Here is a 22,668-nt window from a genome sequence, read left to right on the forward strand (position 1 = left end):
GAGCCCAAACATTTACACCTCAATTAAACAGCCCCTTAGCCCAAGTCCAATGAGCTCAAGTCAGCTACAGGTGTCTAACTGCAGTGTAGGCATACCCTAAGTGCTCCACAGACAATAATTTGGGAAGCTCTGGTCTAGCTAAAGTAAGTGTTAACTGCTCAGCAATAATTTACAGGACAGCAGGAGAAGAGTTCTACAACGTTGGCTTTAGAACATTAATGTCATTCTTATATCTGCGGGAAACACATGGTTTGCAACCGCCAAAGGCGAATATGATCTCATTTTCCTTATGGAAAACTCCATGCCAACCCTTTGCCCAGCTCCTGAAGTGTGTCCGAAGGGGTTTTTGAATATAGTCACAGATGAACATAAAGTCACTGAAGAGAGAAAACGGCTTTGGGACACAAACGACTTCCAATGAAGTTAAAGAAAAGCCAGAGGGAGAAAAACAGAACTCTAGGAGCATATGCAGAGTTTTAGAACTTACAGCTGCGAGGTGTCAATCCGACAGAGCGCCCTCCACCACCTTCCCCGGCTCTGTTGACAGAGCATTTACACAAAATACATACTGTCCTCTACTTGAAAAGCCTTCCATGGAGTCCAGCTGCCCACAGCCACTTCCCAAATGACAAGATCCATAGCATCCTCCAGAAAAGCATAGACATGGGAAATAAAGTCATGTAAGTAGTATTAATCTGTAGAACGAATGACCAGAAATTTACTTACAGCAGTCGAGGCATGCAGGTTTATTCAGAATGCTTATTTCCAATTATGATTCCTTTTCATGTTTCAATCAAAAACATAATTAGTTACATTTCGCACTCTGCTACAGCAGAGATACCTGCTGAATCAAGCATACATCATTGGACCATATAACCCCATGATCTCAGTGCTGTTTATCCTCACCCTCCCCTCCTGTCATTTCTCTCTTGCATCTCAGCCTAAACTGCAAGCAATTCAGAGATCATTTCTTTCTAGGCCTGTGTGTCTATACAGCACCTAGCGCAGCAGGGAGCTCAATCCTAATTCAGTCCTGTAGGAGCCACTGGAATACAGAGTCTGCATAAGACTAATCACAGGACATGTTTATTCTACAGCTTCTGCTTTTTAGGATAATAGCTTCACTGAAACCCCCTCCCAAAAAATCTCAGAGTATTTCTCCTTTGATCTTGGGAGTAGGTGGGTGATAGTTGTTATTAATCATTTATATTCCATCATCACCTAGAGGCCTCAACCAGGAGGAGCCCCATCGTGCTAGGTGCTGTACAAATACAGTACATGACAGAGGCTACGCCAAAGAGCTTCCAGGTAGGCTATAAGAGGTGAATGAAGCAAGACTGGCATGAATGAGAAGGACAGGGTAACCAAACAATAAAAGTCTGCACTATATACCACTGTCCAGAGTTTAGAAAGAACACAGTTGATGTAGATCAAGGGTTGTTTTTTTAAAACCTACTTTATATGATCTGTTGGTCTGAAAGTAATTTAAAAAATTCTCTGGACTGTATTTTAGTTCCACAATGGGAACCGTTCGTTTTTGGGGATTGCAGGGGCGGGGGGGAAGGATCAAAAAGGATAAAACTCATGAAGGTAAATTTTTCCCTATGGGCCACTGTCTAGAAGCCTTTTCTCTTTGACTCAGCAACCTCACGGTGCCCCTTTAAGGTGGGAGCTTTTTCCCTCCCTTCAGCTACGATTGCCACAAGAACAGGAAAAAACACACCGCATCATTCATTCGCAAGGGGGGAGGGAGGAAAGGAGAGGCAGACACATATGGTGTGAATTAAGGAGGGCAAGTCAATCGCAACACTGAATTTCCTGAGCGGCCGTTTTCCACCACAACGTTAGCGGGATTTAAATGCCGTTTCTTGCGCTGCTTTTAAAAGTCAGCTTCCTCTTGTCTTTACGTTTGGGATCACAACAGCATCAGCGTTACGTTTCCCACGCTTTGGATTCGAGCATCCACCATTATGTTTTCTCCCCGATTAAGTTTTTTTTTTTTAAACTATTTTAAATAATGAACTTTTTAAATGAAAAAAAAAGTGACTGGATAGGCCAGCGATTTTCTGGTATCTGAGCCTATTTCTAGTTTTGAAAGCATATTTACAGTGACAGTCGCTTAACATTTGGCTGCAACACATCTTAAAATCCTTGGGGCAGATTCTCTGCTGCGCCCAGCTTTGGTTTAGATGTGCCCGTGCACGGCCTTTCAGGGAGCCTTTTACAGCTCCACGATTCGCTGCCCCAACCCCAGCCTTGGCACGGACTGGGAGCTGCTCTCTCATTCATACCAGCAGGCTACCGTCTCCGAGAGGCTGTGGGGAGAGAGGCAAAGGAACTGGGTCCACTGGCTCAGTGCCTGCTGGGGACTTCCCAAAGCAGGACGTTATCCCTAGCAGACGGCTTAGGGGAGGTTTCTGCTCTCTGAGACCACTGAACACAAACCGAATAGTTCTCAAGTTGGGATGAACTCTCCCAAATGCTGCCATCAGAGGAGTTGCTGCGTTAGTTCGACTGCAGAGAGTAAAACAATTGCCGGCACGGTGACCTGAGCAGACATGCACTGAGCACCAGGGTCCCGGGGAATTCAGTCTCTAGTCTCTCAAAAAATAAATAAATACCGCAAACCCCCCACCTGTATTTTTTTTAAAAAACACAAAGTCGTTGATTGAGCAGGTGCAGACAGCAGTGAGCCAGAGCCATGCACCCTGCTCACTGCGTCTCCTACTCCTACTCAGACAGCAGGGCCAGGCCATCGTGATTTGTGACTACACCAAGTTCTACGGGAGAATTCTGCCAAAAGTTCTCAGGGGGTGGGGGAACAGCAGCTTCTGCAGCCGGGGAAAGATGTCAGCGTGGTTTCACATGGAGTGACCCATTAGACAGGGGCGTCTCTGGACTGCTCAAAACACTTGATGAGTTTGCATTGTCAGTCCTGGTCTAATGAGGGGGACCTGCTGAGTACTGGAAGGGAACTCCTACAACAGCAGCCCTAGCCAAACAGCCTATGATACACTCACTAAACTGGAGTTTCTGCAAATTCCCAGTTCTCTAGCAGGTACTGGGGAGACAACAGGAGCATAGCCTAGATGATTTACCAAGGCTATTCCGTTACCAATTGCTAAGATTAAGGACCATACTTTGCTCCTGATGAGCGTCAGGGAGCTTCCACTGATGTTAATATGGATGGAGGGCAGTATGCAGGCCTCAGAAGAACTAGTTTGGGAAGATGAATTGCAAAACCTCTTGGGATCAACAGCCAGGTCTTTATGGCAAGTATTTGAGAGAATAAATACAAGACAGAAAGAGATCAACTCAAGGGAAAGCAAATCAAGTGGATACTGAAGCAACCAAAACACAAAGACATTGTGAAATTCTTTTCAAACATGTTCAAATGATGTTAAAATAAGACAGTGGTGCAGAAGGAGAGAGAATGAGAACTAAGGTGACTGGTTAAAGAAGCCTTTTCTGACAAGGTCTGAACTGTAAGAGAAAGGGCAGAAAAGAAAGGCAGGTGAATGTTGTGTTAAAAAAAAAAAGTATGAGCAGAGATTTGGTTGGATAAAAATCTGCAAATTTACTTCAGTGGCATTTGCAGCTCAGTTACAAGGGAATTGTTCTCAACCCAGAAGACTGATCACAGACAGCTGAAGTCTTCTGAATACTTGTGCAAAACTGTATTTGTGCCAGTGTTCACGTGGCCAACTTGAAAATGAGTTAGGCCAGGTCTACATGAGAAAACTACTAGTAGATCTATGCCAGCAAACCCACCTAGTGTAACTGCAGCTTACACCAGTATGTTTGTCAAATAGACAAATACTTTTGTCAAAGAACGGATACTGATCCCCAGAGCAAAATAAGCTATTCTGGCAAAAGTACTTTTAGGCTGGCATAACTGCGCTTCCACTAGGGTGTTTGCTGGTGTAAAAACATCTAAAAAAAAAAATCACCCCCCAACAGACATAAACACTGGCAAAGTTTCGAGAGTAGACCCAGCGGTATTAGGCATACTTTCCTGAGCAAGGGCCTATGTAGGACAGCACTTAAGCACATGAAGTTAATGAGACACACATGCTTCTGTGCTGTACGGAATAGGAATGGACTTGTGCACCAGGGCTGTTCTGAACTGGGGACTTAGGCAGCCATGGTGACTTACTCCAGTCTCCCTCCCGCCCCTTCCCCCGGCGCCTTTTTATAAATCCAGTGCAGGACTGTTCCTTCCTCAATAGCTTCTCCTCTGATCCATAAAAATTTCACCAGCCACTTGGGAAGCATAAATAATGCTGAACGACTTAGGTGAGCACTTAACATGAACAGCCAGTAGTCAAAGCCCGTAGCTGCAGTGAGTAGTCCACAAGCAACCTATAGGCTGAGCTATGTTTGCATAGAACATCAGCTTGTCATTGTGAATGATGAACCAATTAAGAAATACAATGACTGCTGGCAGATGATTCGTACACAGCAAAGAGGGCTCTGTTTATCTAATAAATCGTTTGCTATGAATAGCTCACCCAGCTCTTCTGCAGACAAGCTTTTTCAGGTCAGAAATTAACATGGACTTAGAAAGATGTTTAGCCTCTACTCGCTAGGCACTTGGGGAGCATTGTTCCTAGCTAAATCCTGCAGTCAGTTTTTCCAGATTCCAAAATGGTCTACACCAGCTTAGTGGGGAACTGAAAATGTTGGATGCTACTGCACTATTGCCCAGGCAGATCTGTCTATCTAGCTTTTCTAGTGCAACCATCACCATAGCAACCAGGTGCCAAAAGGTAGAAAAACCAGACAGCTCAAAAGTAGTAGCGGAAACTGTAAAATGGTGAAGAGATTGCCTAGGACTTACCCAGACCAACCACTTTGGAACCTGTCATCTTTGTCTGTTAAAATTACCTTTAACTTTTTATTCTAGTACCGTTGCAAGGGGATACAGTCACAAAAGATTTTGTGCTCCCTTGCCTAATTCTTCCGAATGTTTGGTATCATGGTAAACGTTGGTATCATGGTAAATGTTTGGTATCATGGTTTCCCCTCCCCACCACCCAAGGAAACAAATAAGACCTGTCTCCAAAGTTAAAATGAACCATAGCATTCAAACTCACTTGAATTGTGATTTACTTAGCAATACTTCATTTTACTCTTCCCCCTTTAGGCATCTATTAAAGCACAGTGCTCATTACCATGATGCAACTGGTTTAGCCTAGAACAACAAACTATCACTTTTAGCCCATGTCATAAATATAAAGGTAGGGTAAACACCTTTAAATCCCTCCTGGGCAGAGGGAAAACCCTTTCACCTGTAAAGGGTTTAGAAGCTAAGATAACCTCGCTGGCATCTGACCAAAATGACCAATGAGGAGACAAGATACTTTCAAAGCTGGGGGGTGCGGGGAGAAACAAAGGTTCTCTCTGTCTGTGTGTTGCTTTTGCCGGGACCAGAGCAGGAATGCAGGTCAGAACTCCTGTAAAGGGCTAATAAGCAATCTAGTTAGATATGCGTTAGATTCTGTTTTGTTTAAATGGTTGATAAAATAAGTTGTGCTGAATGGAATGTATATTTCTGTTTTTGTGTCTTTTTGTAACTTAAGGTTTTACCTAGAGGGATTCTCTGTGTTTTGAATCTGATTACCCTGTAAGGTATTTACCATCCTGATTTTACAGAGGTGATTCTTTTACTTTTTCTTTAATTAAAATTCTTCTTTTAAGAACCTGATTGCTTTTTCATTGTTCTTAAGATCCAAGAGTTTGGGTCTGTGTTCACCTATGCAAATTGGTGAGGATTTTTATCAAGCCTTCCCCAGGAAAAGGGGTTTAGGGCTTGGGAGGATATTTTGGGGGGGAGACGTTTCCAAGTGGGCACTTCCCCTATTCTTTGTGTAACACTTTGGTGATGGCAGCTTTTAACCTAAGCTGGTAAGAATAAGCTTAGGGGGTCTTTCATGCAGGTCCCCACATCTGTACCCTAGAGTTCAGAGTGGGGAAGGAACCTTGACAGCCCAACTGTCTAAATTTTTTAGATTTAAAGACGTTGGATTTTCAATTGTAGACACACAGAACAAAAATAAACAGCTGGAGAATCCATTTGGCCTGCCTACGGGGAGTAGCTGGTGACCAGCGATCCTGCCAATTTATTATGCTACTGTTGGAACATACCATTGGGCTAGTCAAGTTTGCCAGACGCTGGGCATGAGCAACAGGGGATGGATCACTTGATGATTACCTGTTCTGTTAATTCCCTCTGGGGCACCTGGCATTGGCCAGTGTCGGAAGACAGGATACTGGGCTAGATGGACCCGTGGTGCACCAGTAGGGCCATTCTTACGTTCTTATGTTATGTTCAAGTTTCAGCAAGGGTGATTAAAGCTGTGTCTTGTTCAAGGAGTCTAGTCCTGTAAGTTCAGGATCTCGACGCTTTGTCTTCAAGGCACTCAATACCAGGGTACCTAAAAAAACTGCCTAAAGCTCCAGAATGAGGACTGCGGTCAGCAACTCCGCTGCTCCGGCAAAAGGCAACTTTCCACCATTGAAGTAATGGTGGTGTGCGGAGGAGTCAGCCCTGCCTTCGGGGTTGGTCCCAGACTTTGGAACGAATTCCCACAGGAACCAAAGCGGGTCATAAACCTCACCAGCCTTTGCTCCAAGAGCAAGGCCTTCTGCGACCTGCCTGCTCAGACAGAAACAGAGAGCAGCGGTACTCTTACAACAACACCCCCAAAATGTAAATCTGCCACATCAACACACAATTCTCCCACTAAGAAGCGGAGGAAGGACAAACCTCACGGAACAGATGCTAGGTCATGCTGTTTAACACCAGAGCCAGTGCAAGGATGTTTCGCGCCCTAGGCAAAACTTCCACCTTGCGCCCGCCCCCCAGCCCCGCGGCAGCTCCCCACGCCCTCCTTGCCCTGAGGCCCCCCCCCCCGCGGCAGCTCCCCACGCCCTCCTTGCCCTGAGGCCCCCCCCCGCGGCAGCTCCCCACGCCCTCCTTGCCCTGAAGCCCCCCCCCCCCGCGGCAGCTCCCCACGCCCTCCTTGCCCTGAAGCCCCCCCCCCCCCCCCGCGGCAGCTCCCCACGCCCTCCTTGCCCTGAAGCCCCCCCCCCCCCCCCGCGGCAGCTCCCCACGCCCTCCTTGCCCTGAAGCCCCCCCCCCCCCCCCGCGGCAGCTCCCCACGCCCTCCTTGCCCTGAAGCCCCCCCCCCGCGGCAGCTCCCCACGCCCTCCTTGCCCTGAAGCCCCCCCCCCGCGGCAGCTCCCCACGCCCTCCTTGCCCTGAAGCCCCCCCCGCCGCAGCTCACCGCCACCCCCTCCCTCGGCCCGGGAGCCTCGTGCAGCCCTCCCCACCCCAGCTCACCTCTACTCCGCCTCCTCCCCGAGCACGCCACCGCTTCTCCCGCCTCCTAGGCTTGCGGCGCCAATCAGCTGTTTGGCACTCAAGCCTGGGAGGGAGAGAAGCAGAGCGGGGCGGTGCTCAGAGGAGGAGGCGGAGCAGAGGTGAGCTGGGGCGGGGAGCGGTTCTCCTGTGCGCCGCCCTCCTCACCCCAGTTACTTGCTGCAGGTGGCCCTCCCCGCGCCCCCCTGCCCCAGCTCACCTCTGCTCCACCGCCTCCCCAGAGCGCACTTTTGGCCGCCCCCAACCACTTGGCGCCCTAGGTGACTGCCTAGTTCGCCTAGTGGTTGCACCGGCCCTGTTTAATGCCCTGCAGAAAGGTGCTCAGGTGAAGCTGTTACAACCACCTGTAGAGCAGGGGGAAAGCAAACAAGAATGGCCCTCCAAAAATTACGGCCAACCTTTTCAAAAGTGGCCACTGCTTTCAGGGGCCCAGCCTGAAATGCATCGTGCCTTATTTTCAGACATGCTGAGCCAACATAAATTGAGCAGAGGTCAATAGGAGCTGTGGGTCCCTTGCCTCTTTGAAAAAGAGGTACCGGGTCTCTCCAGTTCAGCACCCTGAAACTGAGGCACTAAGGAGCAACGTCTGCTCTGACGGCTTCCCTGCAAATGCTGTGCGAGAGCTTTGACCACATGTGACAAGACAACCGGTAGCCTTGGGGGCAGATTCAGCAAAGGCTGGCATAACCACAAATCTGACCAGCTATCAATATATAACCTGGATTAGAAAAGAGTAAACCTTCTTCATCTCTCTATTTCACAGCCCTGCCCTCTTTTGCTCTCCTGTTCCTCACCTCCATTCCTTCTCTCACCCCTTCCTACTACTCAGCTTTCCTGTCACCCACCCTCAACCTCCTGCCAGCATCCTGTTCTCTCCCAAACCTCCCCACCTTCCCTCGACCTGTCTGCCCCTCACCCTGTTCATGCACGTGGGAATAAACCAGGAGTACAAAGTAATGTAATGTCTATAAAATAACACCTGCATAATCCAGTGATCTCATTGTCTGATATTTGTAATGCTTGTTTCTCGTTTCTCACTACCTATTTGTAGTGTCCTTACTGTTCCTCGTCTCTAGTTGGATTGCAAGCACTTCACAGCATGACCTGTCCATTCTAGTGGGACCACTGAACAGATAACAGACTCACCAGGACACGATCTCCAAGCCGTAAGTCTTTATCGCCTTTTTTCACCGACCCGCTGTCTGACAGGTTAGATCCAGATTCGTTTCCGGTTTTCATGGTGCTGTTCAGGACGCTCTCCCTCAGGGGGATGACGCGAGTGGAGAGAGGCGGCGTAGCCGTCCCCGAGTGCAACGACAAGTTCTGAGTTGTCAGGGACTCCACAGAATGGGCATCACTGCCCGAGCCCTCCGCCACGGGCTGGCGGGTCAGCTTGGAGGGCCGTGTAAAAATCCCCTGCAGCAGCTGGCACTCAAAGTAACGTACACCACCAACGGATCCATCATTCTTACCCACCGGGTCATCCAGAACAACCCCTGCCCACTGGCCGGGGGCGAACTGCGTCTCCCCAAGATACTGGATCACGCCTGGCTTCACTCCATTCACCCAGACCCGTTCGCCCACCACGAAGTCTCCCAGGAAGTCATCGCCCACCTCAGTGACCTTTGATCCTGACTTCTCGGTGCTGGCAGCGGAGGTGGGACCCTGTTTGTGCAAAGGTGAGCCTGCAAATTGAAGGAAAACAGGACTTGGTGTGATGTGAAGCCAGATTACTAGGAAAGTTTATTAAAACTAGAAGATCCAGTACCATCATTCAGGTTACATATTTATACACAGACACAGATACAGGTCACAGACAAAGACTGGAGCGACAGTGGTTACTTACACATCTGGAACTCTGACCCGCCTCTGCGGCTGAAGAGGGGAGTTATTCATAAACAATTCAACTTCAGCCCAGTATCTGCCTCGTCGTATGCATTATTAAGAACTTACCTGTGTCTGTTTCCCCATTCACAGGAGGAGAGTCAGAAATAAAAGGACTTACTACCAACCTCAGAGCAGCATTGGAAGGATATTAGGGTAGGTAATTATTGCGTGTATGATGCTCTGCAGAAGTAGCACTAAGAACATTAATAAAGGGCAGCAGAAGGAATCCTGGCAGGTGCTCAAAGGCCCAAGGTAGCTCATTTCCCACCTCTCCTCAGGGAGGAAATCACTCCTATGAAAAATGGGAAATCGGTTTTCCCTGGTGGTGTTAGGGCAATGCTCACTATATGCAAAGAGTTAACAGGTGAAGCGCTAGTAGATGGCGCTTGAGGGTGTGTAGCATAGCTCATGCTCACTTTTGTAGGACCACTAAAACTTGCTGTTGTCGTGCACTGCAAATGGCTTCCTTTGTGTGGCTCTTTGCATCCAGCTTGTAAGAGATGTAGCCAAGACTCAGAAGTAAGAGGACCAACTGGACTAGTCTCAGTATAAGAAAACAAAGATGTCAAAAAGCCTAACTCAGTCCTCTCGCACTAACAGCTGTAAATCTACAGACTTCACTGGGACTGAAACTCATCACCCCAGAGCTAGATGAAATCCAGAATAAGGAACTTCCTTTACTGGACTCAGGCAAGTAGAAGGGTGACTTCCCGCACCACTTCTGTACCAGGTGAGGAGCGGGAGAGCAGCAGATGGTGCCAGGCAGCGAGAAAAGTTGAAAAACCATCAGATCACACCTAGAGATTGCTTATCTGAAACCCCATATATGTAAGTAAATTAGGGAATGTCTAGAAAGACACAATTAGGTTTATTTCTGTTTATTTCTAATTGGCTTGTAGACTCCTCTGTGCTAACTCCAAATGCTTTTTGTTTTGCTTGTAACCTTTCCGCTGGACCTCAAGAAGGTTATTCTTGATGTTTAAATTTTGTAAGTGGGTTTTCTAAATCTATCAAAAGCCTAAGTTCCAGATTTCTTTCTTTTTGTTTTTAATGAAATTTACCTTTTTTAAGAACAGGATTGGATTTTTGGTGTCCTAAGAGGTTTGTGCATGTTGTTAAATTAGCTGGTGGCAAGAGCTGATTTCCTTTGTTTTTCTTTCTCAGCTCTTCCCCAGAGGGTGAGGGTTTAAAGGGCTTGAGAGTACCCCACAGAAAGGAATTCCCAAGTGCACTTTTCTGGTTTCAAAGGGGTTTTTTGAATGTTAGTGGTGGCAGCATCTACCCATCCAAGGTCAGAGAGAAACTGTAACCTTGGGATCTTTATACAAGCCTGGAGTGGCCAGTATTAATTTTTAGAATCCTTGTGGGCCCCCACCTTCTGCACTCGAAGTGCCAGAGTGGGGAATCAGCCTTGACAGCATAGATGGTAAAGCTCCCTTTGAAGTCAACAGGAGTGCTGAATTTAATCCACTGTGCTGTGACTTGCCCAGTATCACTCAGCAAGTCAGTTGCAGGATTAGAACCCACAAGGGTTTTGATCTTCACCCTGTGCCACCTTCACTAATGGAAGAGGTTCAGATTGTTCCAGGAAGCAGTCAGACTTGTGAGCGCTTACCTGAAACGACCTGCAAACCTTGCTCAGGTTCCCCGCTCACTAGCACTCAGCCTCTACTGTTCCCTTCAGCTTTCTCAAAAGTAATGGGCATGACAGGTCAGGTGCCAACTTCTGGAAAGTCCAAAGAACATAAAAGCCCCCAAACCAAGATGTCCCCGGCTTTGCCAGAGGCGTAGCTGAGCAATAAAAACAAAACCAGCAAAGGTGCTCTAGTTGAATTCTGCTAGGGCTAAATGCACTCCCTGTAGAACGTAACATTTCTGCTAAAACAACCAGCATGGAAATAGTTCTGAGCACTGACACTTATGTGATCATCAGGCTTCTGAGCCAACAGACAGCCTTTGCAATAAATGAAGCTCACGCGCCTCTGAGAGCTATTGTGTCAGTCTGTCTGCAGACTCAGGAAGAGAGCACTGCATCTGGCCACATGTGGATAAAAAAAAAAAATTAGGGTCCAATCTTGCAAAATTTTGCTACTGAGCATAATCCAATCAGAGTCATTGAGACAACTCACTATAATAAACTCTATAGACCAGCCGGAGAAGGGGTATCATACAATCGGACCCTATTCTTCATGTTAAGTTTTTAGATGACTAGGCCCTTCAATTCTGCAGAACCTGATAGGACCAACAGAGGAATGCAGTAAGTGTCTAGCACAATGACCCGTGATAGCTCAGCCCATTTCCTTGAAGCTGTGAATACACTTCTGCTCCTGGGCGGTTTTTCATTCTGGTTTTCAACCCTGCTCTGAAATTTGCCCATCCTCACATGTTTTCTCTTTAAAAGGTTTTTATAAGTGCTTTACATTACTTTCAAGCCCATGTCTCTCCCATTCTAGTAATAGGTGTCACATTAAAGGAATACTGACAAGTAGGCTACCTCCAAGAACTAGCTTTTCTGTTAAAATTTTTTGGCAAAACAAGATTTTCAAGCTTTTTATTACATATTTCAAATACAAAGAGGAAGTTGGGGTGGGGGGATGTTATTTGTTTAATTACCTTCAAACATTTACCAGCTGGAAAACAAAACTATCAGCACTGGATTTGTGCATGAGAACCTTGAAGTGAAACTGACTATAAACAGAAAATAAAACCAACCATTCTAGTTTAATGGCCCACAAGTGCAAGAAAGTAAATGAATACAATAAATCAGGAACAACAAATTACACTGTAAAGATTCTTTCAGTTTTAATAATCGACATGTATCTATCTATTTATATTTATATAATCTTGACAGGGATGTTTAATAAAGTGGAAATAAAAAGCACAATTTATATTCCTGTTTCAGACCTGGATTCAGTAAAACACCTAATCACATTCTTAAGTTCTTTGTTGTATCATGGGCCTTAGACACTGGCTTTACTGAAGTGTCTGGATTCATGGATGATCAAAGCAGTTTTATTACAGTGTATATCCAAGTCCATCCCTATAAAGCTTCAGCACTGCATGCTTTGCACTTCTGCAGGGCTTGTCAACTAGGGACCAAAATGAAGTTTACATTAAGCCTCACAACATCTCTGTGAAGTAGCTATTATAACCCCCTTTTTACAGATGGGGAAACTGAGGCACAAAATGGACTACAGACTTGCCTAAGTTCACACACACACACAAGTCAAAGGCAGAGTTGGAAACAAATTCTGGAATTCCATCTGCCAATACACCAGCACACACTAACTCCTGCTGGCCGCATATATTCGTAACAACTGACTTGTCTATGAAAGATGAAACAATCATTGGAATCTTTCCTGTAGCTGATGCTGTGTCCACCAGGAGAGAGGAGAGCTTAGCAGGACTTTATTCAGCCTCAGTTTTAGATCCCTGCTTGATCAACCTGTGGCAGCAGAACTACAGAACTTTCAGTCCCACAGTCTAATTACCACAGTCTAAATGCAGCAAATAATTAGGAGAGTTTGAAAGGAAGCAGACTCCTGGACAGGGCTAGCAGAGCAATCTCACAGGCAGGGCTATTATTATTTGTTCGGACTGGGTGAATGGTTCCATAAAACAGTTCCTCGTTTTTCACCATGCCTGTACCGAGGGAGTGCATTACATCATCTGCGCTATTTGTATATAAAATAATTATCTGAACCAGCACAAGCATAAAGTGAGTGACCATGCTGATCACATGATGAAAAGACAGCCCTTCCTCGTCCTATTCCCCCGACTGTTTGTCACCTACAATTTGAGATGCAAACTTCATAGCAGGGACTGTGTCTTTCTAAGATTTCCATAAAGCCGCGAGCAGACTTTGGGGCTCTGTAAAATATTAACCAGGAGAGGCATATAGGCTCACAATAGCCAAACTAAACCCAATCTTTGCTGTTTCAAATTTAGAAAAACAGGGTGGATAAGGCAATATCTTTTATTAGACCAACTTCTGTTGGTGAGAGAGATGAGCTTAAACAGACCACTTCTTGAGACCCGAAGAAAAGCTCTGTGTAAGCTCAAGAAAGCTTGTCTCTCTCACCAACAGAAGTTGGCTCAATAAAAGACATTACCTCACCCACCTCATGTCTCTAACATCCTGGGACCAAACACAGCTACAACAACACTGCACCCAGTTTCAAATTTGACAGCCTCAACCCTTAATTATCAGCACGATTCTAGGAACATCAGAACAGCCAGACAAGTGGTCCCTCTAATCCAGTATCCAAGCCACTGATGCTTTAGAGGCAGGTGCAGAAAAGCCTGCAGTAGGCAATTACGGGATAAACTGCCCTCATGGAATGTTTCCTCCTGACCCTCAAGAGTTACAGGTTGGCTTACTCCCTTGAAGCATGAAGGTTTCTACCAATTTCATTTAAAAAAAAAAACTATTTACCACTGTAACTCTGGATAGTCTTGTTCTCTATGACACTACTCCAGAGATGTCTGGGAGTCCATCCACAGTGTGGAGATGACCTGAAGGGGCCAGCAGTATGGGGAAGTGGCTGGGTACAAAAGGCCAGCCTTCTGGATGCCTGTCGCCAGAGCACAGGGAAAGTCAACATCGTTCCCATGCTCTGAGCTTGCCCTCTACTAGGGTGACTAGATGTCCCGATATTATAGGGGCAGTCCCGATATTTGGGGCTTTGTCTTATATAGGTGCCTTCTACCTCCCACCCCCATCCCGATTTTTCATTCTTGCTATCTGGCCACCCTACTCTCTACTAGGAGGGTGTTGTGACAGGATTGTCTGGTGAGTTTGAGACACTGATCACCCCCCCGTTGGAACTCCATGCCCTTTGCCACTAAGCCTGGAGTCACAAAATCTAATGGTTTGCCTGCTCCTACTTTCTGATAAGATCCCATGGAGCTCCCAGGGTGTGGCACCTGCAGTAACCTGCAGCATCTTTAAAATAGCCCATTCGTTGCTGAGCTTCCCCTCTGTCTGCTGCCATCTAGCTACATTTTACTGAGGCCAGTGGGACACCAGACTCAGGATGCCAGCAACCGAGGAGAGAAACAAAGGGATAAAATGCAGGGGAGTCAGAGGTAGAGACGTGAGAGAAATCTTTGCCTCGTGACAAAGCTGCCAAGCACAACTGGGGAGTGGAGGAAAAAATGACAGCATTTCTGCTCACTTGGAAGGCAGATCTCTCACAGGGGGAAAACAATGAGCAACATCTGCACTACTGTTCACTTACAAAGTTAAGTGACAGACCCAGGGTCACAGTGTGAGTCCGAGGCACAGCCAAGAACAGAACCCAGGAAACCTGCTTTAACTAATTTCCCTCCCCATAGACAGAAAGGTGGCCTGGGTCTTTTGCCCTGTATCGTTTGGAAAGCAAGTGGATTGTATGGCCAGCTCTGAGCCACCAGGCCCCAGAACTGTTTTTCTTGAGGGGTTTGGGTCCTCTTAAATGTTTAGGCCATTCTTGCTTGCTAATTAATTGCTTTGAGGCTGCCTGACATACTTGGCATGTTAGGCAAGATTCGTGTCCTGTGATGGACTGTACATCACGTACCCCCAACCCTGTTTTCAGATGCCAGCACTTCAAGGGGATAACATGTTCCACTCCAGCAAGGATTGAAAAGGTGAAAAGGTTTTAGTTTGATGCACTAGATCCTTAGCCTAACTGTCTGGCTCCCGTTAAAACCCTAACAAGAGACATGTTGCTAAACTGCAAGGACTGCTCCATGCAGAAGACCGCCTTTTGGACATTCCAGCCGGGAGGAAGGGTAAGAAAGAAGTTTCCAAGTAGTTACAGGAGCAAGGGATCATTCTGAAAGCGCTCAACGTTGGAGCAGCAGGTACAGGACAGATGCACATTGTGGATACTAACAGGGGTACCCTTGACTGAAGCCCTCATTAGGCAGACTGTGGCAGCATATGCTGAATGGAAGCCACATGTCTACTCACTCAGCGCCCTTTGATTTCTCACAGCACATCAGAGCTGCTGCTATTTTATATTTCCCAGATATTGTCGTCATAAAATTTAAATCAAGGGGGAAGAGAGAGCTTGTTCCCAGGGGGAGAAAACAGAACAAGAATTTAGCAGGAAAACGGTACACCATAAACGTTATCCATGTGTTTCCTGTACCCAACAGAACCCCGCGCTAATCCTATTATTCCCCAGCTATGTGCCATGCACACTGGTCGCCAGAAGGAACAGAAATTCAACAGCAGTGCTGTGTTGCCATGGAGATCTAGAGAAAGCCAGCTAATTGATAAAATGGAGCCTCATTAGATAAAAAAAGAGAGAGAGAGATAGATACCACTTTCTCCCCAGGGAGCTGAAGTGAGAAAGCACATATTACATTTACTGAAAGGCTTCACAATAAGGGCTTTTTTCCCAGTCTCTATTTTAAATCCCAGAGGCTTTGTTTGTTTCCCCCCTGGTAAATTGGACAGGTGTTTACCAAATAAAATATCAACTTACCCCAATGACGAGCGTGTCTCAGACTTAACCCAGTACATGACCCCCCTCTCCCCATACCTGCTACCCACCCACCTTCCCGGAAAGCTCCTTGTAGTGGACTATGCAAGTTGTGGTGGTGACATCATTCCATTGCCATGGAATCTACTATTTACAGTCATCTCATGGTTAGCATCCAGAGGCCAGGAACCGTAACTAGGACCTATTCTCCTCCTCACGCCACATGACCTCGACCAAATCACCTTTGTGTTTCTCAGGGTTCTTAACTATAAAATAGGAGTCATGACAGCTACCTCAGGTGGGGCTTGATTCGAGTTTGGAAAGCAATTGGATGTCCTCCTGTAGAAGGGGACTCTGGGGGAGGGCAAAGTACCATGGTTATTCCATCCAAATCTCAGCATACTGCACACCTGCAGAAGGGCAGCTGCTAGGAAACTGCCAACGTGCACCGCATGGCAAAACAGAGCCTAGGATTTGCTATACTAGGGTCCATCTAGTCCAATGCCCTGTTTCCAACAGTTGCCAACATAGAATAGCCTCAGGGTTGCTATAAAGAACCTCGCCAATTAGCCAACGCTATATGCGGGGGAAGCAAAAATCATTCCTCCTCCAGTTCACACCCCTATGCAGGAGAGCTCATGATCTTCCATCACAGCCTTAGCTCACGTGGCTACAAACATGGGGCTAAATCCTGGGGGTGCTGAGCACCTGCAATCCTCAGCGGTTCTCACTGTTCAGCCCATTGTCAGGGAGACGGATTGCTGCTTCTCCAGCTTCACACTAATGAGTTACAGCTGAAACCAAGCGAAGGAGGAATGTGTCAGCTGGAAAGCCCGGATGCTGGCCAAGGGGTCTGCTGTTTAGAAGAGGAATAATGTACGTCTGAGCTGCCACAAGCGTTAGGCAAGAGCCTGAGCGACATTCCCATCCATTAGTGCTCTCTGCACGCCTGCCTCTCTCCTTGGGTTAGTGCCTAAGTGATGACGTGGGATCTACGGTCTGGTGTCAGCTGGGATGTCATACACTGGACTCCTTTCAAATCCCTGTTTCTGGTCCAATTCCATGTAAAAACTGGCACTGCTCATTTGTGATGGGCAACACATAGATGCTTTCATGCTTAGAAGGGCCCCCACCCCTCACTAAGGGTGTGGGGTACTGAACAGTAACGTTAGCCGTAGAATCAAATACCCCTGGGGTTTGTCTGATAGCGCGTCAGCTCTTTCATTTCTTGTGTTAGAATTACTCCGTAGAATCCCTTTGGTCTGGAGGTGAAATGGGGCAGCAGCCACGATACGGCAGTGAACTCTGCATTCAGCAAGTCATGGTCAGCTACAGCCCATGTCACCTGCAGGTGGAGTTGCCCATCTAAGAAGCGGGGGTTGAGGGTGTCCCTCCGCAGCAGCCGAGATATGTCCCTGGATATTTAGAGAAGAGGCAGCCTCTCTACCCGGTGAGATTCCTGCAGCTGCTCTACTCCGAAGAGCCAGAGCCAGGACAGACAGAGATGTAGCTTTGTCCTCTGTAGAGCAGCGACTCCGACAGCAAAACCCGTGCTACGAGAGCTGGGTACAAATCTCTGGAGAAACAGTTTATTGGCCAAAAACCGAAGCTTTGGGTCAACCACAACTACTGGTGAATTTGGGCTGAATTCGGTGACCAGTTTCAGCCACTAAAAAGGTGTCAGGGAGGAATTTTTCAAAAATGGTTTGTTTTGACCTTTTTGAAACTAACAACATTTTGACTTTTTGTTTTGAAACAACGTTTCATTTAGAAACGTAGCGAGGTTTAGTTTCTAAAAAATAAAGGGTAAAAAACACCCCCCAAATGAAACCAAACCACCAAAAAAGAACCTGAACAAATTCATTTCAGTTTGAACACAGCAATGGAGCAGCTGTTTTCTGCAGGGAGATTTAGCATGTCTCTTTCAAAGTGCCGGATGAGGTGGGAGGAAAGGGGGCCTCAAGTCACAAGAGCCGGTCAAGCATTCACGTGCTAGACGGAGAAGTGCTTTGCAGGGTATGGCTGAACGGCCTGGAAGTGCATCCTGGGAGGAAGAGTCCATCAAGAAGATTTATATCTGACTTGGGGGAAAGACTGAAAGTTCTCTAAGTGCAGAGCTGAAAACTCTGGGACTGTGCTTGCCCATCTTGTGGGGAATATAGACAGTGTCTGGCATAGACAAGGGCTGTGCCTCTGGCACCTCCGAAATCAGCTTCCTCTTCTGTCTCCTGGAATAGCTTCCGTGCTTTATACACTAAGTTCTGGCTAAAGCTTTGATGCAACAGGAAAATGGGCTTCAGTTACTCTGGACGGGGAGGAATGATGACAAAGTGGCCTGATATGAGGGAGGAGTGAAGGAAAGAGAGTGAGGAAGAATGAGAATTCTCATCAAGTGCTGACCCTGGCTTTTGGCTCACAAGCTGAATGCTACAAGTTCCCTACTCAAACAGATTTCTATCTTTACACAGCCTGTCCCATGGGATCTTCAATGGCTATACAGAGCAAACAAAGACCTCCATTTTTGAAAGGTCTCACCCACAAGTTCACTCATAGGAAACCAACTACACAATGGGCGAGATGGGCATTCTTGGTACTAGCAGAAGAGGGAGCTGCTAGGGATGGAATGAGTTTTGGCCACGCCATGTGGTTTGCTTTGATTAGCCTGTTCCTTTGGACTGTTTGCCAGGCAACCAGAGGATGTTCTCGACAGAAGCAGTTTCATAAAATGGTTTCTCTCTCTCCAATGCATACTGCACAGAAACCGAACAAGCGTTTATCTGATGGAGTTTTGATCTTTTATGAACAACGGGGATGGTTTGGACATGGATCGCTGCCATTTTTCATTCCATAACAATCATCCCATTCTGCACTGTGCAAAGCTGAACAGCATCACAGTCTAAAGAAAAATAACAATAAACCCACCTTTGTATATAACTCCAGGGTAATTTACAAACAAAGTCAGTAAACAAAAGTTGAAACAGGCCCTTTTAAATATAAAGTGGGCATGATCTCCACAAAGCATGATGTACAGGAAGCTATATGTCACACTGTTTTTCTTCATCTCTTCCAATGAGGATACACTCAGCATGTACATTTTCTTCATGCTAGATGGTCCTTGGGCCTACTCTGCAGCTTCCAGCTACATCAGACACCACTGCAATAGTGGACACAAACATATTTTACCAGCAGTAACGTGGTATCTTTGGGATCTGAACCCCAGATACATAGGGATAAGTTTGTCTGACCAGGGAGGCACGTAACAAACCAGCAACTGTGGGTATGTGTGCCATTGCCATCTATGGGACAGAATCTGAAATCTTCAAGCATGTATCATAGTACCTATATTGCTAAAAGCAGACAGAGATTTTCCTTTAGTTCAAGAGATTGGGGCCTATGCTGTGGAAGCAGAAGGCTCTGAGTTCTATCCCTGCTACTAATATGAAGGTTTGAGTGGCCATAGTCCATAGAAAGGATTTAGTTTAAGATTTCTTTGAGCACTGTTAATACTGATTAGATTATTACCTAAGAATTAATACCACCTACTGTACTTGCTATCACTTTAAACTAAGATTAGCACAGTATTTCAGACCTTTAATCTTTATGGTTAAAGAACATTAGGCGGGCTGGTTTATCAGCATCCTTATTAGATTAAGAGATATTGAGAGATTGTGGATAGATAGTGAAATAGCACAGATTTTTCTTATGCTTCAGGCCTGTATGTTTTTAAATACCAAGAAGCTTGCATTTTTGGCATATTTTGTTGAACAAAAGCAGATACAGAGACTTTGGCAGCCTGGGGAGGTAGAAAGGTGAGTGGCAAGCAGATGCTGCATAGGACGATCTCCTTTTTCATTTGGGGATTATTAACTCACAGCACCACAATGGATTTACTCAGCAGGATGTCATGTTCGTTGATTCTTACATAAGGGTTATTTGCTGTGACGACCAAAAAACCTCATTTATAAAGTGCTTTCCCCTTCCTAATGAACACATGGAAAGGTTCAGCAGTTTAGTTCAGATTTAAAATGCATTTAGGGGAGGCCCATGATTTTCAAGAGTCAGGAGGGATTTTGAGATGCCTGAAAGGGGCCTGATTTTCAGAGGATGAATGCTCAATGTTTTCTGAAAATTACGCTCCTTTGGGGTGTCTCAAGTGGAGCAGCTAAAAATTGAAGCATCCTCCTAAAAAAAAAAAAAAAAAAGACCCCCAAAACCCACCAGTGGTCACTTTGGAAAATTGTGGCCAGCATATTTAAATTAATTCCATTTTTATAAACCTCAAGACATATTTGGATTAAGTTTCAGAGTAACAGCCGTGTTAGTCTGTATTCGCAAAAAGAAAAGGAGGACTTGTGGCACCTTAGAGACTAACCAATTTATTTGAGCATGAGCTTTCGTGAGCTACAGCTCACTTCAGTGAGCTGTAGCTCACGAAAGCTCATGCTCAAATAATTTGGATTAAGGATTTGTTTACAAGGAGAAATTGGCCAGCATAGCTATAGTGGAATAATTTTCCACTAGTGCTATTCCAGAGTAACTCCCACGTGCACACTCAATTACAGGATAAAAGTGACTGTATTTGGAGTAATTATTCAGGAATCAAATAACTTATTCCAGAATTGTGCCTACATGGGAAGTTATTCTGGCATAGTTTATTCCAGTGGTTCTCAAACTTTTTTCCCCAAGGGCCACTTGAAAATTGCGGACCACTTAATGATCTTTCCAAATGTTTTTTGTACCATTAGCTAACTATTGTAAAGCGCTTTGGATAAAAGTGCTATATAAAAAAAAACCTTAATAATAATAAACGGTTTTTTGTTCTACATATAAAAGCACACAACTCATATTTTAATATCAGTAGTTTTACCTTTCTAATGCGATGGATGTGCCTGCTCTCCTCCACCGCAGCAGCCCCCGAGCTGGGGCTGGGAAGGAGAGGGGTCTCTGCCCCGTCACAGCAGCCATGGAGCCAAGGCTGGGAAGAAAGGCCGTTTCTCCCCGGCGGCCACAGCTCTGGAGCTGGGTAAAGTCGCCTCTTTCTCTGGCCACCGCAGCCCTGCACGTCCCAAATTCCCCCAATCCCTCTTCTCACCCCATTGCCCCTCCCACCTACCCCCTCTTCACCCCAAGGCCACCACCTCACCTTACATGTGCGTCTTCACCAGGGTCCAGGCACCTAATTAGTGGAGTCACGCCTGTGTGGCTCCAATTACTAGGCGGGTGGCCCTTCATTCTCTCGTGTGCAGCCGCCCAGATGCGCACCTTAGAGCAGAGGTGGGCAAACTACGGCCCGCGGGCCACATCCAGCCCGCAGGACCATTGTGCCCAGCCCCTGAGCTCCTGGCCGGAGAGGCTCACCCCCACCGCCTCAGCTCACTGTGTCGCCGGGCGCCATGCTCTGGGCAGTGGGGCTGGGAGCTCCTGGGGCTGCACAGCTGCAGAGCCTGACCTGACCCGGTGCGCTGTGCTGCACGGCATGGTTGCCTGTCCTGGTGCAGCTGCGCCACCAGCCACTGGTGCTCCAGGCAGTGCGGTAAGGGGGCAGGGAGTGGGGGAGGGGGCTGGATAGAGGGCAGGGGAGTTCGGGGGGTGGTCAGGGGCCAGGGGTGTGGATAGAGGTCAGGGTGGTCAGAGGGCAGGGAACAGGGGGGTTGAATGGGGGCAGAGGTTCCGAGAGCAGTCAGGGAGCAGGGGGGGGTGGATGGGCAGGGGTCCGGGGGGGCATTCAGGAATGAGAGGAGGGGTTGGATGGGGTGGCAGGGGGCAGTCAGGGGTGGGGGTTCTGGGGGCGGTCAGGGAGAAGAGGTGGTTGGATGGGGCAGGGGTCCCAGCGGGACAGTCTGGGGGGGTGGGGGTTGGATGGGGACCGTGGGGTACAGTTAGGGGTGGGAGGTCCGGGGGCGGTAAGGGGACAGAGAGCAGGGGGGTGGATGGGGTAGGAGTCCCACAGGGGCCATCAGGGAACAGTGGGGTTGGATGGGGCAGGATTCCTGAGGGGGCCATCAGGAGGCGAGAAGCAGCGGGGGTTGGATAGGGGATGGGGGCCAGGCCACGCCTGGCTGTTTGGAGAGGCACAGACTCCCCTAACCGGCCCTCCATACAATTTCTGAAACCCGATATGGCCTTCAGGCCAAAAAGTTTGCTCGCCCCTGCCTTAGAGGGAACTATCCATGGACCACCTGAATGGAGCTCACGGAGTTTGAGAACCTCTGGTTTATTCCAGTATAACTATGCCAATGTCCCCACGTAGACAAGCCGTTAGTTACAATTTTGGGTAAGATTCATGATTTTTTTCCATTTTTGCAAACTGGGTCACACCCAGCCCATGCTATCGCAGTGAAAACACTTCTGAATATAATGGACAGTGTTAAAGAATGAGTTGGGGGCATAGTGCTGCAGGATCCCACATGACAAACATCTGAGTGATAACAACAACTGGTGGGGATACACTTACAGTAATTGTCAGATAACGATCCTGTGAAGTCCATTTAACTAAACCAAACCATTAACCGAGTAAAGCAAATATGCATCGAGTTACCAAAGACCTGTTGTGTGTGCAAAATACATTTCATACTCTCAGGATCCACAGATTAATTCTACCATGTGCTTGTTGCTTTTGAACCTGCCATGACACTAAAGTCCTAAAAGCTCTGAAAGTTCCATAACACAAACAAGGTCACGTTTCTGCATCAGTTCAGTCAAAAAATCCAGTGCGTGCACACGCGTACACACACACACAGAGTTGTCCACATTGAGGGATTTTCCAGGCCACAAGAGTTTCGTAAACTGCAAGCAGGGTTTAGGATGGCTGGTATTAAGGAAATGAAGACAACTACCCTCATTAAACTGATCTGACAAAAGAGAGATGACTAGTGGCCTTCAAGGAGACATTTACAAATGATTTCCCAGCCAGAGAGTTGAGGC

The 22,668-nt window shown here is 46.9% G+C and overlaps 1 protein-coding gene across 2 annotated transcripts in view; it reads right to left on the minus strand.

Annotated features, from left to right (window-relative positions):
* The window catches only part of CLIP2 (CAP-Gly domain containing linker protein 2), a 122,302-nt gene that overhangs the window by 57,084 nt on the left and 42,550 nt on the right, over positions 1–22,668 (minus strand). For both annotated transcript variants that reach the window (XM_073315254.1, XM_073315253.1), the window contains exon 3: positions 8,531–9,069. In XM_073315254.1, coding sequence (XP_073171355.1) covers positions 8,531–9,069 — 539 coding nt within the window. The remainder of the gene's footprint in view (positions 1–8,530; positions 9,070–22,668) is intronic.

The sequence above is a fragment of the Lepidochelys kempii genome, chromosome 17 (assembly GCF_965140265.1).
Source record: "Lepidochelys kempii isolate rLepKem1 chromosome 17, rLepKem1.hap2, whole genome shotgun sequence".
Taxonomy (NCBI): Eukaryota; Metazoa; Chordata; order Testudines; family Cheloniidae; genus Lepidochelys; species Lepidochelys kempii.